Here is a 16,858-nt window from a genome sequence, read left to right as displayed (position 1 = left end):
TTTTGTCAGCAATGTACTGTGGTTTACATATTTACGGAGAGCTGGGCATGAGACTCGTAATTAGAAAGCCTTTTGATTTTATAAACAAATCTCCAATCATAGATATCAACCAATGAAGCTTTGGAGTTTAGGCCACAATGTCTCGAGTGGACTGTAGTACAAATACAGCTTCCACTTTCCAAAACAGCGTTTATACACATATGTATGTTTACTTATACAAAGAAAAGATTAAAAGGACTGTTCTGTAAGAATGGAAACTATTTTACTGGGCGCCCATTTCTCGCTTTTGCGGCAGAGATAAATGAAGCATATGACCAAGTGAGGTCGCGGGCACCTTGCTCGAATCCTGTGTAGCGGTTAAATTGCTCTGAAAGAGAACCGTTGAGTCGTTGGTGGTATTGAATGGTGGCCATAAATCGATCTGCAGCTTCTGTCATTTTGCCGACAAGTGCTTCAAAGTCCGGGGTTCCGTAATGGAACGTGGTGCCTATTAGTTTTTCTGGCTCTTGTGCCAGCAAGCGTCCAAAGAAAGGGCCATTGATAGCATTGACGACTACACTGGACTGGTCCGATTGCCATTCGAGTGTAGCACGATAGTACGTTTCTGCCATTCCAGCTGTGGCAAGAAACCATGGATTGCCTTCTGAACCGCTCCTGTAACCATCGTACGTATCCTCCGGATATCGTCCAATGGCGGTGCCAAGCTGATCGGGGTGAGCGCTATTGACATGATAGAGCCGCTCGAACGATTTTTCCAAGGCATGTGCAGTGGCAAGTATCTATTACAGCATAGTTATTTGAGTCAGTAATCGCTTTGTTTTCTTTTCATTAAGAGCTCGATACCAAGCGAGAGAACGGTTATATCACCTTGTCGGAACCAGGTGTGAAAGGAGGCAAGCCTATAACATGTATATGTATGTCACGTGAGATTTTGTTCTATGTATGACCTTCAACAGCGAGCGAGCAAGGCGGGGGGGCAACATACGTACCAGCTTGGTTTACACCCAGCAAAACAGATACATCAAGGCCAGAAGGTTTGTATAAGCCGCCAGTGTGCTCTTGAGTAACAACAACATGATCCCCATCCCAGAAAGTCTCGAGTCGTTCGCGGATTTTTTCTGAGACCCGAGTGTAGGTTGCTGCGCGACCAGGGTCACTGTGCTGTGAAGCAAATCGAGCACCATCCACCAGAGCACGGCGCATTACCAAGAGGGTATACGAGTGCAAACCCTCACTTTCTTCAAATAGATCAAAGCAAGGCGTCGACCAAACATCAGCAACATAGTCCAGATCTGCAAAAATGGCAGGCACAAGTGTTTTCTTGACATAGTTCTCGTGTGACTTTTCTGCGAGTAACATCATGGTGATGGCACGGCTAGCGGGCCCGTCATTTTGAGGTCTAAGAATAAATGATAGCAGAGTATAGTTTAGCTGTTACGTGACGTTATGATGTGGGTATATGTGCTCCTTCTTTCTGCCTCTTTCCCTTTGCTTTACCTTCCCCATGACCCGTCATATCCCGAGCCATCCTAATAAAGAATAGATCAGCACACCCGCATCTCTTTCACTTTGTCTCCAAGTACATCTACTTTGTTCCTTCTCTTGTCATTTTATCTTGTATTTACCGCATCTATCAATTCAGTACACGCATTAGTTAAAACATATGCTAACCTATCTATTTCATAACGTCCTTTGTGGTTACATGTACATAGCAGGTAGTACTTACTGAACTTTGGCTCACCCAAGCAGTCGCATAACGTCGACGTCACCTGATGATATATTTCGGAAGCTACATAGTCATGAAGGAGCCTCTTGACCCCGTCTTCATTGTAATTGTCCACCACCACTCGCATCACCAGGGCAGCATCGCGTGTCCATGTGTAAAAGTAATCTGGATAGCTAGTAGAAGGAGATGCGGCTACAAAACCGCGCATAGAGCCTGGTGGGTTGATGTTTCTAAGCAAGGCGTTCCAGCTAATATCCAGTTCTTGTTGGACATAGTCGTTTAAAGCAAGTCGGCGGTCGTCATCATAGGTGTCGTAATGGTTCTGGCAGTGGTAGTACCCTGTGCCTGACACATAATATAGGCCATATTTAACATCAACTTGCGTATGGCAGGCTAAGAAGCATTTCCATTTTACCTGGTTCCTGAACATGAATTCTTCCTGCATGTTTGCTCGTGGGCACCACAAAAGCCATGCAATAGCAGCTTGCTATTAATAACGTACAAAACAGTGTTTGGTATATAAATGGCATGTTGTTGTGGAAATAAAGAAAAAGTATGAATGCAACAAATGACAAGCAATAATGCGGTTCTTGTTGTCATTTTTATATTCATGACGACCACACCACCTCATGTCTCTTTTTTTGTAAGTGCTGACCAATGAAACTACCCTACCAGACCACTGTTTCCGAAACATAAGGTGCATGCATCACCTCCTTTCCGCGATGCATTTGGGAAAGCACCTTTTTTGGATTGAAGTGACTCTTTTCTTCATCATAACGCAATAGCAGATATGTGGTCATGTCGATATTGCACAATAGCCAATGACAATAATAAGCAAATCATATGGTCATTAATGATGAACATGGTGATCATGACACTTGTTAATCATTGTAAACCATACTGTAACTTAAAACTGCATTTTGCGAGGCATGTGAAAGCATATCTTCTTCATCAGCTTACGTATGTGCGTACGTAGCATGGGATACTACGAAGTAGAGTGGGCGATGGTGGGCATAATATTTATTGTTTACAATTGCTTTTGCCTATCACCTCCTGCAACGAGTTTTCCACTTGAACAAGCAATTGCTATATGTATAATATACAAGTTTAACTGATAAGTGTGCATTGATAGATCAATAGGCATTCGCTGCATATATGCAAAGCAAGCGTTGAAGTCTTCCTTATCGTTTTGATTGACAATCTGGCGAGGACGTTTTTTTTTGGGCATACAGTAGTTGATCTTTATGAACCAGCTTTTGTGGAATCTTCGCTTCCAGCCAGGCACGAATTACCACGTTACGTTACACTTTGTAAGGGGATAACGTCATGATTAATTGTTGCTTTTATGGTACCTGATTTCAGCCTCTGAAATCCCCTTTTCATTTCACAGGACTGCCAATATATTTGTTTATCACTTTCATCTACTATTATGGCAGCTCCACCAAACCCCTATTGGAGACTGAGTAGTTTAAAACCTCAAAAATTTAACAGAGATGGGAAATTTTGGGAAAAGAAGATATGAGGACTTGATATAGACACAAGTAACAAGTATTCAGTAAAAACAATAAGCTCAGAAACATTTATATACAAAGAGGAAAAGGCTCCAGTTCCGCCACCACAGAGACTTTGTTGTCATCATCGTTTGAATCCTTCCTGCCAAATTGTGCAAAGTACAGTTTCTCAATACATAAAGTTTCCCGAATACTCCCATCCTCCCAGCAGTAATGTCACACCTTTTTGTTCTTGCCCCGGACTGGCATGCCTGTTGCATTTTTTTTTCATTTTTGCGTAACAATGGCATGGCGTCACGGAAATCACCCAGGTACCCAAAAAAAAGGAGATTGCCGCACAGCTTCTTACAATAAATAGCCTTTAATATTTTGTAGTTGGTTTAATTCAATAGCCCGATCCTCTATTTAGCCTGCTACGTGCCCTGGAAGTTTTTACGCATACTCTTTTGGTTGCGTTATATTAATTAGTTGCGGTTGTTTGACCGAGACATGGAGTAGTTGATTCAGCTTAATTGCCCGTCTTAACATAGTGTACATCATGTGTGTCAAAAACGTATATATATCAAATACCACTGTCTGTATATGTTAAACTACAGTTACGATAAGGAACAACCGAGTCAAAAAAAAAAAAGTAGCTTGATCGTGGTGGTTGCACACGCAGCATCATTTATAGACCATCACGCGAGCGTGTAATATATTAGCCGATCGAGAAGAATACTTAAACCGCACCCAAAGGCCATACCTTCAGGACTTTTCGTGTGGGGTGATCTGGATGATACAACAATATTTTTATATAGCACGAAGACCCTAAACTACGTTCACAACGCTTCTCTCTTTCTTCACCCCACCAATAAGTGTGATGTATTCGGTTACCTCCTTGCTTCTATCATATATCTTCTCGCTTTCTCCCGCTCACTTTGCATTTTCCCAGTCTTCCATCAATAAACCAACATTCAAGCTATAGCCACTATCAGTCAGTGATGGCTGAGAAACGAAATTGACATAGTAGGAGTGATACCTGCGCGAGCCCGAGAATTGTAGTTTGCCCCCTTGTGCGACGATTGAGATCTACAAGATCTATTAGCAATAAGTTGCCAATGTCTACAAAACGCCAAAAGGCCGGGCTTTTTACATGTCGGAATGTCGCAAAACGCGTTCGTCCAATCAGATGCACTCATGGGCAATACACGCCTTCAACATTTGACACACCTTAAAGCTGAGGCGATTGGCTCGTTAGCGGGCGCACAAAAAAAACTTTTATATCGCCGACATTTGGCTACTATATAAATGACCCCCGTTCGTGATATCGCTTTTTTTTTCTTTACAACATCGAAACAATTGTCTTAAAAAAGCATTCGTGTGAGATGGCAATTCATATTGCTATCGAAGATGCATCGAAATCGTCGTACAATTGAAGAACATACAATTCCGTCGATAAGTGCGATGGATGCTCAGGTTAGGAGCTTCGTCTCTGCCAATGGCTGTCCAGCGCAATCCTCGGCGGTACATTTTCCATTGGGAGTGTACTCTATATTTTGAATAAGAAAATGATAAAAAAAAACTAGAACTGGGAACGTACTCTTTAAATAAAAAAAAAATGAAAAAGAACGTTTGTTGATACACTACTTTTTATGTTGCAAAGTGTTGTTTTGGAGAGGAGGGAGGAAAACCTTTGCTGTTGGTAAAAGAGAATGGCGAGAAATTGGTGGCTTAAATTTCCGCTCCGCCGCAGGAACTTTGAAGCTTGTCAGCTTTTCTTTCTTTGATACCGAACGAGGGGTATATATATAAATACATACGTTCCAGCACAACTAAAATGAAGCAAAAGCCGCCAGTGATTACTACGCCAAGTTCCAATTGGAAGAAGTTACTTCCGGTAAATCGATTGTGTACTGTATATGTATAACTAGCTATAACTGACCGGACTGGTTGGGGTGCAAATAGACCATTCAACAAGCAGAACCTAAAAAACCAAACGACAAAAAACGAAAAGCTAAAGATCAGCATTCCGATGGCAAATTTAAACGATCAAAAAAGACAATGTAAAATTTTGTTGTTTTTCGTCTTGAAGATTTTGCTAGATCGACTCATGGTTGTATTTTATTCTCTCTCTTATAAATAGTGGAACCGTTCTTCAAGTTGAAAAATCGACAAAGACTGCAACAACATCCGTTCCGTCCAAAGACGAACTATGGTTCGGCGAAGATATTGACGAGAAAACGTTCGAACAAGTGTACGGCAAACGCAAAACAGCCAAGGAGATCAAAGAAATGAAAAAAGAAATGGTGCAACAGATGGACACTGTTTCAGGAGACCAGGCAAAGCAAGTATCCGTCTTGCCACTCATCATTGCTACCCAAACGTTTTCCGCTATATGTTATCTAATTGGGTCTTTATCTATAAACTTCATGTAGGATCGGCAAGTACGTAGCTATTGATTGTGAAATGGTGGGTATTGGGGAAGACGGCGTTGCATCAGCGTTGGCTCGGGTCAGTTTGGTCAACTTTCACGGTGCTGTACTACTGGATTCCTATGTCAAGCCAATGGATCGTGTCACCGATTATCGAACCTTTGTCAGCGGTATTAAGCCCGAGCACTTGAAGGACGGTGAGTTAGAAGAAGAGATATATGGGATGTCTACTAGCTTGTACGTTGCCTGCTCACTGTGCACTACTATGTATAACTAGCAATGTCGTTTCGAGAAGCACAGCAAAAAGTCAACGATATCATTCAGGACCGCATTCTAGTCGGCCACGCCGTTCAGAACGATTTATCGGTATTGATGTTAACTCATCCGCCATTAATGATTCGAGACACTTCAAAATTCAAGGCGTTCCGCGAGTTAGCGGCTGGACGAACGCCAGGTCTGAAGAAGCTAGTAAAGGAGATATTGGAGATTGATATTCAATCCGGAAGTCACTCTTCGGTAAGGTTTAACATGTCATCAGGATTGGGCAAGACTTACTCAATTGTATATTGTATAGATTGAAGACGCACGGTTCACGATGATGCTGTATCGCAAGGTCAAAGACGAGTGGGAAAAGGAGCTAGGTGCACGCGTAGGCTTAAAGATGAAGGCGATGAATGAGAAGCTCAATGCACGCGCACTGAAGCAAGAGCGACAAGATGCACAAACCGCAGCAGCAAGTAGCAAAAAGCAAAAACGCAAGAAAAACTAAAGTTACCCCTCTCTTACCCCTACCTTACTCCAACACTCACTCATCCAGCGCATCTAATACTTCATACAAACCCACCTTTCATTATGTCATGTACTGTATAAAAAAAAGACTTATTTTCATTGCATTGCAAACCAGAGAAAAGGAGCGAGAAGATATTTTTATTATGAAACATGACAAGAGGATGAAGTGGGGGGTTGGAAGAAGTATTTACATATCATGAGCCTTGCGGAAGTTCTCACCAGCGTACACGCTGTTGCTACCCAACTCTTCTTCGATACGGAGGAGCTGGTTGTACTTGGCAAGACGCTCGGAGCGGCAAGGAGCACCGGTCTTGATCTGGCCAGTACGGAGACCGACGACCAAGTCAGCAATGGTGGTGTCTTCGGTTTCACCAGAGCGGTGGGAAACCATGACGCCCCAGCCGGCGTTCTGTGCGTCCTTGGCGGCCTGGATACTTTCGGTGATGGTACCGATCTGGTTGACCTTCAACAGCAGGGCGTTGCAGGCCTTCTTTTCAATGCCGGTCTTGATACGCTCAGGGTTGGTGACCAGCAAGTCGTCGCCGACGAGCTGGTAGTCGGAGGTAGCCTCGAGGTTGGCCCAGTTGTCCCAGTCATCCTGGTCAAAGGCGTCTTCAATGGAGACGACGGGGTACTTTTCGGCAAAGGACTTGTAGAGGTCAGCGAGCTGCTGGCCGGTGAGGTGGTTGGCAGGGTCCGAGCTGGGGTTCTTGAAGTCCAAGTCGTACTTGCCATCCTTGTAGAACTCGGAAGCGGCGCTGTCCATGCCGATCTTGACCTTGCCGGTGTAGCCGGCCTTCTCGATGGCGGTCACAAGAAGTTCCAGACCCTCCTTGTTGTCCTGAATGTTGGGTGCGAAACCACCTTCGTCACCAACGTTCGTGGCGTCCTGGCCGTACTTGTCCTTGATGACGCTCTTGAGCGTGTGGTAGACCTCAGAGCCCATCTTCATAGCCTCGGTGAACGAGGAAGCGCCGGTGGGCAAGATCATGAATTCTTGCATGGCCAGCTTGTTGCCAGCGTGCGAGCCACCGTTGATGACGTTGAAAGCGGGGACGGGCAAGACGAACGGCTTCTTGGAGTCAGAGAGGTCGGCAAAGTGCACGTAGAGTGGCACGCCCTTCTCGCCAGCACCAGCCTTGGCGACGGCAAGCGACACGCCCAAAATCGCGTTGGCGCCCAACTTTTCCTTGTTCTTGGTGCCGTCCAGCTTGAGCATGAACTCGTCGACGGCCTTCTGGTCGACAACGGACAGCTTGGATTCGATCAGGGCAGGGCCGATGACCTTGTTGACGTTCTCAACGGCCTTGAGGACACCTGAGGTGGTTCATGCCTGGTGAGCAAAAACCCGCGCTTTCCCGCGATTCTCCCTTCCCTTCCTTCCCCCTTGTCCCTCTTCTCTTCTTACCTTTGCCGACATAGTCGGTCTTGATCTTGTCACGGAGCTCAAGGGCTTCATAGATACCCGTGGAGGCACCGGAGGGGACGGCGGCGCGGAAGACACCCTTGGCAGTGGTCACCTCGCATTCGACGGTGGGGTTACCGCGAGAATCAAAGATTTGGCGAGCGTGGACTTTGGTGACAGACATTTTGGTGGAGAGTATAAAAAGTGGGAAAAAGAAGAACGATAGCGGAAAATTTCAGAAACTCAGCATTTTATATGGGATCTTACACCCCCCCCCCCGCCTTTCTTGCTGGTGTCTCGCTCTCTCGCACGCGCTCGCGCCTCCTAGAAAAAAATAAACGCGATGACGCCGATAGAAACCCATGCGGGCTTTAGTACGATCGTCCCAAGTTTTTTTTATCGATGATCATCTAAGTCTCTTTTTCTGTCTCCCGCATTGTTGGACCACCTTTGCTCCTCTTTTTGACATACTGTATGGACCCGTTCAACCGTCCCATCGTATTGCATAGGACGCGTCATTGCCTTTATGCTTTATGCCGACGCATATATGTATGCATTTCAGACAGCGGCACCTACTGAAGAAGAAGAAAAATAAGTTGAAGCGGGATATATCCATAAACAGGACTTAGATACCATGCACCAATCACATCTAAAGATCATATTTATCTGCTGGAGATAACACGGACTTTTTACCTTAAGCACTGGATAGCTTGCTATATTCTTCTTGATCTCCCGCGATAGCGCACAGAAAAATCGAAACAAGGGCCTTCGCGTGGTTTTGATGCGACACCATCTATCATTGCCGATCGTGCTTTACCACATCATGACTGTTGCTGTGTTGCGGTCACACAAGAAACAGCGTGACTCACTCCCATAGTATAGAGTAACGCCACTCTACATTAACTGCTGTTTCATATTTAGCATTGTTGCTGGTACTTAATCGGCAGTAACTAATTGTTTAACTCCTTCATGTTGCCTTTCTCTTTTCTTTCAATGTCCATCGAACGCGTGATATCTTTATGGAAACATCTCTCCAAATTGATCATGCAACAAAATCAGCCTTTCTTTCTCGACAGTAGATATGAAGCTTGAGCTTTCCGCACATATGTGTAAAACAGGATGGAAGTAAACAAAGTTGTATTTCGGCAAAACAAACAAAAAACGAGTTCACATGACAAATATACCTATTTTTTAGGCGTCTTCCTCCTTCTTTCTCTATTTAGCAGACGGGCTTAAAAAGACTCAAAGGCCATAAACGATATATTGCAATCTTGTCCATGTTATATCTTGTGGATACGCTTATAGGTAAACGCATATTGTAGACAGGGTTGATGCAAGGTTTATGCGTATGATGTGATGTTTCACCGTGGCAACAAAAGAGGACTTTGCTAAGCAACGGATAGTGCATAATGCATTGATCAACGAGCGAATCTTATCCTTTAATCGATCTGAGCAGAAATCCTTTACTATTTGAATTGTACTGCCTTGGCTGCTACAACTCTATGCTCCAGCTAGTATCACGTCTACAAAGAGCATATACTCATACTGCCTTGTAAAATACAATTAATTGCATGGAATCTAACAGAACAACGGTTCTATTTGACATATGTGTCAGTACGGAAACTATATCAAGTAATGTGCTGCAGGCTATTACCACAAGAACGTATGAGCCTCCATTAATCGTGATCGTCATATGCATAGGATATAACCAATTTCCGCTGTTGCCTTCAGCGCTAGTTGGTGTCACTTTAATGACGACGTTCAATGCTCATTGTTAACTGAAGGAATATGCATACGTATTCTTTGGTTGGCCACAATTGTAAATAAAGCAGCATAACGCGTTTTAACGTTATGCGACATTTGCATCTATAAAGTATATATGCACATAGCGCACCATGATAGTTACGAAATAGTAAAAGCTATGAAGTAGATATATACGGATCCTTTCGTGTAAGTCATTTCCACACAATTTATAATGGTCATAACTGTGCAATTTCTCCTCATCTACGTACGTCGTCTTCTTTTACTACGAACAGTAGCATAATCACTCGTGGCAAAAACCCACCTCAGGGAGGGGGGGAGTGTTCTGAAGCCAATTATGTATTTAAGGAAGGTACAAGTACGCGCAAAACTTGATAATACATTTGTCAATTTTCTTTGAAAGCGCGCATCTGTGCAATAAATCATATTCAACATTAAGTTCAACCATCATTACGAACTAAAAGGCTTTCTTCCCGCTTTCCTAAAGGCTTAAGCCAAAGACCATGGTGCTACATCCTCATCTAAAGCATATATGATGAAATATAACTTGCACAAAAGAAAACCATAAACCACCACCATCAAAAAGCAAAAAGTTGTAGATACAGCAGGTATAAGGAGAAAACGTATGTATTCGATTACTACGGACTGCTTTAAATAGTTAGCGAGTCCTAACAAGGCGGATCATCCAAACAATATAAGTGGAGGTTATACTATATGGCTCTTTGCAATGGGGGGAAAAGGAGAATTAAAACAGCGTCCGCAAAATATTAAAAACTAGGGTAGAGCTAGTCTTTGTTCTGTGTCTGGACGACAGTGCCTGTCTGCTCCTTGCTGGCAAGGACACCGACACCTTCGCCAAGAGCACCGTTGACACCCTGAGTAGTGATAGGGAAAAAATAAATGAAGGATGAGCGTCAACGTAGATAGATGTGCACATTGATCATGGTAAGCATGAAATAGAGGGAGAAGGTCAACAAATGCTACTTACGACAGTGTTTTGGCCGTTGTTTGTAAGTTGGGCTGCAGTGTTGTCAGCGGATTGGTATTGGTTGTCCTTAGCTTGATTGGCGCTGGCGGAGACGGCAAGGACAGCGAAAAGAGCGAGGATGTAGGAGGCCTTCATGATTGATTGATTGAGATTGCTTGGTGTGATTGATGAGATAATGTTCGATGGCTAGTCGATACCTTGTGTTTATATATCTTTTTTTTTGACGTTCAAATTCGTTCTCATATACGTTCAAATTCGTTCTAATATAACGTCAAAGTTTGGCCAGTTTGCTGAGCTTATTACTTTGATGAGCTTCAATGTTGTTGTTCGAGGAGACACATGCAGGACGGGGTCAACGGGAGAGAGAAAAAGACGCTTGGGCATACACATTATTGGATGAGGCTGTTTACCCCGTTTAAAGAGAAAAAACACTCCTTAATCATCTTGCTGATAATAGAAAAGGAGTCTCCGTTGCCATGGCTCGTTTAGATCCTTCAAGAAGGATGGGGCGCAGAGCAACTTACACGCTCCGCTCTACCACTACTATTTTCACCCTTTTTTTATGCACACACAAGAAGGGGCATGTGTCTATCATCGTCATCGTTCTTACTGCGCAATTAGGACTCGGAGTCGAACTATTCTTTGTACATGAACGTAACGGATGAACTTGAATCGCCTACACCTCTTCTCTCCTTTTCGAGAATCAAAGATTTGTGAGCAGCTCTCAGAAAGTCTAGATCCTCAAGAAGCAGTTCCCACCCCTTTGTACAGTACTCGGATATAATTTAGCGGAAACAACGTCTTTAGGAAATTCATATTTCATGGCAGCAGGAGGTTTTTACACGGCTTAAAGGAACAAAGAAATGGCGCACTATGTTTTTACAACCTGTTGCACTATATGGAGTTACCAAAATGAGAACTCTGCTCACTCGGCATCGAATGATGTTATGATCTTTATTTCATGCAGGGGAATCTTTCTAAATGCAGCTTACGTATAGCTATTGCACAAATCAGTTACTGGGCTACTACTGCATAGTATGTACTACAGTCCAGTCACACCAAGGAGACGTCAAAGTGAAATAATGACTCTCGAGTAACAGGTCCTCCCGAAATCCGTCAGAAGAGCGAGCAAACGCAGGATGGCCATCTTGGAGAACCCGCAGTCAAACCTCTTTTTCTGAATAGAATCTACTTAGCAGTACATGGTTTCTTTTTTACATAATGGGATGTCATACCGATTGACGGCGGAAGCGACAAAAAAAGAAGTACTGTATGTACATTGTGTATGTATCGATTTTTAGCTACTAGTAGATACTCTTCTGTAATACACTTTGCAAATCCAGTTATACACCCATTTCAAGCATTCCTTTCTATTTCATTCATGTTTCTCCGGTCTGCATCCCCCTTTGCTTCTTTGTCTCGTGTGATTATCCCATCGAAGTTGAATGGTCTTGATGACTGCGAATATGTGCTTGGACAATGCATCTATGACAAGAGTGTGGTTGTGTAACTTGGCGGTTGTTAATATCATTTTGCAACAATCAGTACCGTCCGTGTAAGCTCCTGTAGCCCTACTGAGTGACAAAGAAATGCAAGTATCGATATAAAGTATAACCTAAAGTCCTTTGCAATAACTGTTATTGGAGACTGACGATTTTATGTTAAGGATAGCGGAGAAGTTTGTATAATAGAGAAGAGCAAATTATCATCTTTGATGTGGAATGTTGTAAATATGTTTATTATGCTATTACTACTATGGACTGCATCTTTACAGATCCAAACAAGGCGGATAATCCAAACAATAATATAATAGACAAGACAATGAGGAATTATACTATGCTATGGCTTTTTGCTGGATAAACAAATGCAAAATAGCATCCGCAAGAAAAAGGGTAGACCTGGTCGACGAATTACAAAGTTGATAATCTACGCGCCTTGCGACTGGGAGATTTGGACATTCGACTCGTCGGAAGTGCCGACTTGGACTCCTTCCTGGGCAAGGTTGTTGAGACCCTACAGCAGCATTCAAAGAAGCATATTTTAGCACAAAGAAGTAGTACAATGTATGCATCGTAGGTTTTTGTAGCCCTAAAGTATCAAAGAGCGAGAGAAAGAAGCAAGAAACTTACAATGGTGTTGCCACTGGCATCGTTCACTCGTGCACCGTTGTTGTTGGCTTGCTGGATCTGGTTGCCGCTGTGCTTGGTCTTATCATTGCAGGCGCTGACAGAGACAGCAAGGACGGCGAAAAGAGCGAGAACTTGTGAGAACTTCATGTTTGTAGTGTGGCTTTGTTTGAGTGGATATGGGAAAAGACTAACGCTTCATCCATGAGTCGCTTGGTCCATTTATATATTTTGCACTGCCAAGTCAGGGGTTGACCCAAGAAGAGCTACTTGCAAGCTCTATAAGCAATCGTAGGCGGGTTGTATATCTTGAACGGACAAACCCCCTTTTCTCTCTTCTTGGATCCGTGAAAAACGTCGACTCCTTTTCTTCTTTCATAGTCTATTTCTCCTCCCAGTCCCATTCATTTTCCTCTTCCGCCCTATCCAATCCGCTATTTGCCCCCTATGTTATCGCCTTAAATTTGCACCCAACAACAAGGATGGCGCCGAGAATAGATACTCTTTTGCACGCTACTTACCTTCACCCCTATCTTTGACAATCCTGGTGAGCAAATACTACCACGCTGATGCATATTAATGTGGACGAGTCTTGACCTCAGAGGAACCAACAACAATGCGCTTGACTTTTTTTTTTCAACCCAGCCCATCACGCCATATCGCATTCTTGTCCTTACAGAAATATCGGTTCTATGCGCAATATGTGGCACCCGCCAGTCACTAATTGGCACACGCATATGCGATTTGCCAACATGGTCGTTAAGGGGACATTACGGAGGCGCGGGACTAGTTCTACCCATTTCGGCTGTAAGAATGCGTTTTACTACATACTCGTTTTCCTGCTGCAAGCAAAAAGGGGGAATTCGAGATGCCTTGTTTTCGAATAGTAAGAAGTTTCGACATACTCTCCCTCCTTGGCCAACAAAAAAAAAACGACGAACAGACATGATCATAGTATCCTATGCAGAATTAAGGAGACCTTTCCTTTGTGTAATGGATGTTGTGGTAAAGAAGAGGAATGAAAAAAGACCAAGAACTAGAAGGGTCTGGGCCGATATATCGTACTGATAAAGAGGAGTTTATGACTGATGAAAGGTGTATCGTTACTCTTGTTAAATTTTCTCGCCGATTCTCGACCGAGAATACATGGTGGAAAGATGTGTTCACAACGATTTGTTATATCTACGTGATAGCAACGCACCGGTATCATGTCGACATATATTTGAAATGCGCTCATCTGCTTGGGTGGGGATGATCAGTCGAGCCACACACTACGACGCGCGGTCACATGGGTTTCCTAAACTTTTGAGCACACCTCGCATTTTTTTTTAATTATTTGCCAAAAACTTTAAAAAATGACGCTACAGCAACATTTCATTCAACAAGCGCGTCGTCATGTATCCACCACCACACAAGCAAAGCTACCAACAGCAGTCATTCCAAAAATGGCTCGTCAAGTAACGCGTTTAGGTTTCGGCGCGTACCGTGTGTCTAAGGGGCAAGGCAAGCACGAGCAAGCTTTACGGCAAGGGCTTCTAGCAGGAATAAACATTGTCGATACCGCTTCCAACTTCCAGAATGGTAATAGGAACAGTTGGATCCTTTCGCTCGCACGTACTCCACCAATGCCCTCCTCCATTCCAACTTTACTCAACTCGTCAATATTTTTATTTTAGGATCGTCCGAGGCATTGATTGGCGACACTGTGCAGGCAATGGTGGCGTCAGGTGAAATGGATCGAAACGCAAGTAATAAGCACTAAAACTGTTTATATGTTGCTTTTAAAAGAATAAGATTAAGAAATTTATTGAGAGGAAAAGCAGGCTAAATTACTTTATCGCATGTATACAGAACTTGACGGTAGTGACAAAAGCGGGCTACTTGTCTGCTACCGACGTTGAAGGCTTCGACGAAAACAAAGACTACGTAAAAATCAATGACAAGAGTTTCCACGCCGTGTCAGCCAAGGTCATTGAAAGCCAGATCTCAAAATCGTTAGAGAGGCTCAAGACGGATAAACTCGATATCTTTATGATCAATGGCCCGGAGCGCATGTTGATGGCAAAGAATAGGGTAAGACATAATAGAAAAGCAACTTTTATTGGGAGTATTGATATGCTGAAAGGGGCTTGCTTGTTTAGGGTTATAGCTCCACCCAATTATACAAAGATCTAGGCGAAACTTTCAAATATCTCGACGCACAAGTGGCTAATGGTAAGCTAATGAAAGATGACGAGTCTTCTCCTGGAATTGCATTACTAAAAGTGGATGAATGATCACCCTTCCAGGTACAATTGGAGGATATGGCTTATGTTCAAATACCATGGCGTTACCATCAGCAGTGGACCATGTCTCTTTATCTCAAGTACTCGATGCTTGCTCAAAACCTGACAATTTCGTTGCTGTGGAGGCACCTTTTAACATTTTTGAGCGCGAAGTAGCCGTTGCTGATGGTAGCAAAACTGTGAGCGATATCGCCAAGGTAGACTACTACTTTAAAATAGTATTTAAACAGGTGGGATGTGTGTAAAAAAGAGCTTGTGTACTGATGACATTTTATCAAGGAGAACGGCATCCACCTAATGACCAATCGTCCTCTAAACGCTATCGCAAATGGACAAATCCGCGTATTAGTGAATCATGCACTGGGTGGCGGTGATACCGAAGGGTCGCGTTCAAGTGAGTTTTTCCACAGGTTGTGGATTATGGGATCGTTTACATGCGTGACCTGGAGAAGCATTAAACTAATGTTTTCTTTCGCAAAGGTGAACGTGAACTGATGGATAAAATGTCAAAGTCATTCGATAAAGTTTCGACCTTGGAGTCAGATATGCTTTCTGAATGTAAGTTGTTCCGTTCAAGCAAATTATTTGTTGTGGGGTGGTTCAACTATTTGCTAAAAATAGCTCGTTTTTACCAATGTACAGTACCTCTACAAGAGGATAGCCTAACTGCAAAGTTTGTATGGGGTCAGGTAAATGGCGCAGTAATTCTTTTTTTATATGCAAGGTGCAAGGGGAGAGAAATAAGGGTCGAGTGGACAAATTGCTTATTAACGAAAGAATGTAATGAATAGGTCCTTTCCGAAAATCTGTCACGTCTATCTCAAAACCATTTTGCAGCACGGCACTACTTGTCTCAGCAAGTATTGCCAGCTGTCGAGAAGGACATCAAGATACTAGAGAACTATGCCGCCGAGCTTGAAGACGATCGAGTGCATGCATTTGATGATTGGATCAATGAATATCGCGAGGTAAATAAGGGGACAAAAAGAGGGGTTGAATTTCGACGGCTGACTGTTTCTTTTTGCATGTATGCATGGCATGCATTACAGAGTGTGCGCGTTTTGGCAGATGATATTGTGGGATATGCATACATTGACACGCTGCGCAAGAATAGCGAGCTGGACCGCATCTTGAACGCACTCAGTCCTACTCTGAGCAAGCAAAACGGACACGGTTTATACTCGCCTTTGTCGGTCAAGGTACTACGACTCCTACTAGCGCACGAACAAGTCGGAACTGTATTCACCGGAATGCGCGACCCGATATATGTACAAGACGCGTTGAAGGCCGCAGAAGAAAGCCAGACCAATCCGCTCGGACAGGATGACATTGACGAGATATGGAGATGTCCAATTTTTGTATAGAACGTATTGTAAAGAATTAGAGTATGTAAAACAAACTTTTTATTATCACTTTATGTGTTTTCAATGAGCGCTATATTTTGGTTTTTCTCTCTTTTGCTGAAAAGGAAAGGAATGAGGATGTGGGTAACAACAATGACGTAATGCTCTGTAAGTAGTAAGTGGTAGTAGTAATAGTAGAGGGGATGTGTTTAGTAATAAGAAGAGGGGCTAGGAGGGAAGTATGAATCTATTGAGGTATCGATGTTTATGATCGATGGCGTTTATTGTAGGATCCGTTATTACCCATGCCATCGTCTGGTCGATCGCGTTTTGCATCCATGATGAGAGAGCGGAGGACCTTGTTCTAGACAACAATAACAGTATTAATAATAGCAACAGACATCGGATCAATCTTTAATTGCTAGCGGAAAAGGCAAACAGAAAGCAGGGGTGCAATAAAAGTGGGAGCGAGAGAGTCTTACCTCGATGCGCAAGTCGTGGACTTCAGAGGCT

The 16,858-nt window shown here is 43.3% G+C and overlaps 6 protein-coding genes across 6 annotated transcripts; 2 read left to right on the top strand and 4 right to left on the bottom strand.

Annotated features, from left to right (window-relative positions):
• Positions 1 to 257: 257 nt before the first annotated feature.
• BDB00DRAFT_776160 (Six-hairpin glycosidase-like protein) lies at positions 258 to 2,156 on the bottom strand (the record flags this gene model as incomplete). The annotated part of the gene is made up of 5 exons (XM_053120262.1): positions 258 to 779; positions 955 to 1,399; positions 1,498 to 1,529; positions 1,569 to 1,573; positions 1,727 to 2,156. The coding sequence occupies 5 exons, from the start codon at positions 2,154 to 2,156 to the stop codon at positions 258 to 260; spliced, it is 1,434 nt and encodes a 477-aa protein (XP_052972785.1).
• Positions 2,157 to 4,901: 2,745 nt separating this feature from the next.
• BDB00DRAFT_200951 (ribonuclease H-like domain-containing protein) lies at positions 4,902 to 6,525 on the top strand. The gene is made up of 6 exons (XM_053116441.1): positions 4,902 to 5,113; positions 5,182 to 5,279; positions 5,360 to 5,560; positions 5,652 to 5,845; positions 5,926 to 6,164; positions 6,223 to 6,525. Exons 1-6 carry the CDS (start codon positions 5,054 to 5,056, stop codon positions 6,415 to 6,417), a joined length of 987 nt encoding a protein of 328 aa, XP_052972784.1. The 5' UTR covers positions 4,902 to 5,053; the 3' UTR covers positions 6,418 to 6,525.
• Positions 6,526 to 6,624: 99 nt separating this feature from the next.
• On the bottom strand, positions 6,625 to 8,026 carry BDB00DRAFT_879591 (enolase; the record flags this gene model as incomplete). The annotated part of the gene is made up of 2 exons (XM_053127888.1): positions 6,625 to 7,754; positions 7,846 to 8,026. 2 exons carry the CDS (start codon positions 8,024 to 8,026, stop codon positions 6,625 to 6,627), a joined length of 1,311 nt encoding a protein of 436 aa, XP_052972783.1.
• Positions 8,027 to 10,212: 2,186 nt separating this feature from the next.
• Positions 10,213 to 10,891, bottom strand: BDB00DRAFT_859960 (uncharacterized protein). Its single transcript, XM_053125966.1, has 2 exons — positions 10,592 to 10,891; positions 10,213 to 10,478 (listed from the first exon to the last, which is right to left on the bottom strand). Exons 1-2 carry the CDS (start codon positions 10,724 to 10,726, stop codon positions 10,389 to 10,391), a joined length of 225 nt encoding a protein of 74 aa, XP_052972782.1. The 5' UTR covers positions 10,727 to 10,891; the 3' UTR covers positions 10,213 to 10,388.
• A 1,626-nt stretch (positions 10,892 to 12,517) lies between these two features.
• On the bottom strand, positions 12,518 to 12,867 carry BDB00DRAFT_879589 (uncharacterized protein; the record flags this gene model as incomplete). Its single annotated transcript, XM_053127887.1, has 2 exons — positions 12,518 to 12,604; positions 12,721 to 12,867. 2 exons carry the CDS (start codon positions 12,865 to 12,867, stop codon positions 12,518 to 12,520), a joined length of 234 nt encoding a protein of 77 aa, XP_052972781.1.
• A 1,409-nt stretch (positions 12,868 to 14,276) lies between these two features.
• BDB00DRAFT_859946 (uncharacterized protein) lies at positions 14,277 to 16,389 on the top strand. Its single transcript, XM_053125965.1, has 10 exons — positions 14,277 to 14,298; positions 14,394 to 14,495; positions 14,551 to 14,790; positions 14,859 to 14,931; positions 15,006 to 15,199; positions 15,282 to 15,396; positions 15,483 to 15,560; positions 15,645 to 15,691; positions 15,794 to 15,970; positions 16,052 to 16,389. The coding sequence occupies exons 2-10, from the start codon at positions 14,490 to 14,492 to the stop codon at positions 16,364 to 16,366; spliced, it is 1,245 nt and encodes a 414-aa protein (XP_052972780.1). The 5' UTR covers positions 14,277 to 14,298; positions 14,394 to 14,489; the 3' UTR covers positions 16,367 to 16,389.
• The last annotated feature ends 469 nt before the right edge of the window (positions 16,390 to 16,858 follow it).

Source organism: Zychaea mexicana (assembly GCF_025766255.1).
Source record: "Zychaea mexicana strain RSA 1403 chromosome Unknown BDB00scaffold_181, whole genome shotgun sequence".
NCBI lineage: Eukaryota > Fungi > Mucoromycota > Mucoromycetes > Mucorales > Lichtheimiaceae > Zychaea > Zychaea mexicana.
Note: the sequence above shows the minus strand (reverse complement) of the source record. Positions and strands in the feature narration are given on the sequence as shown.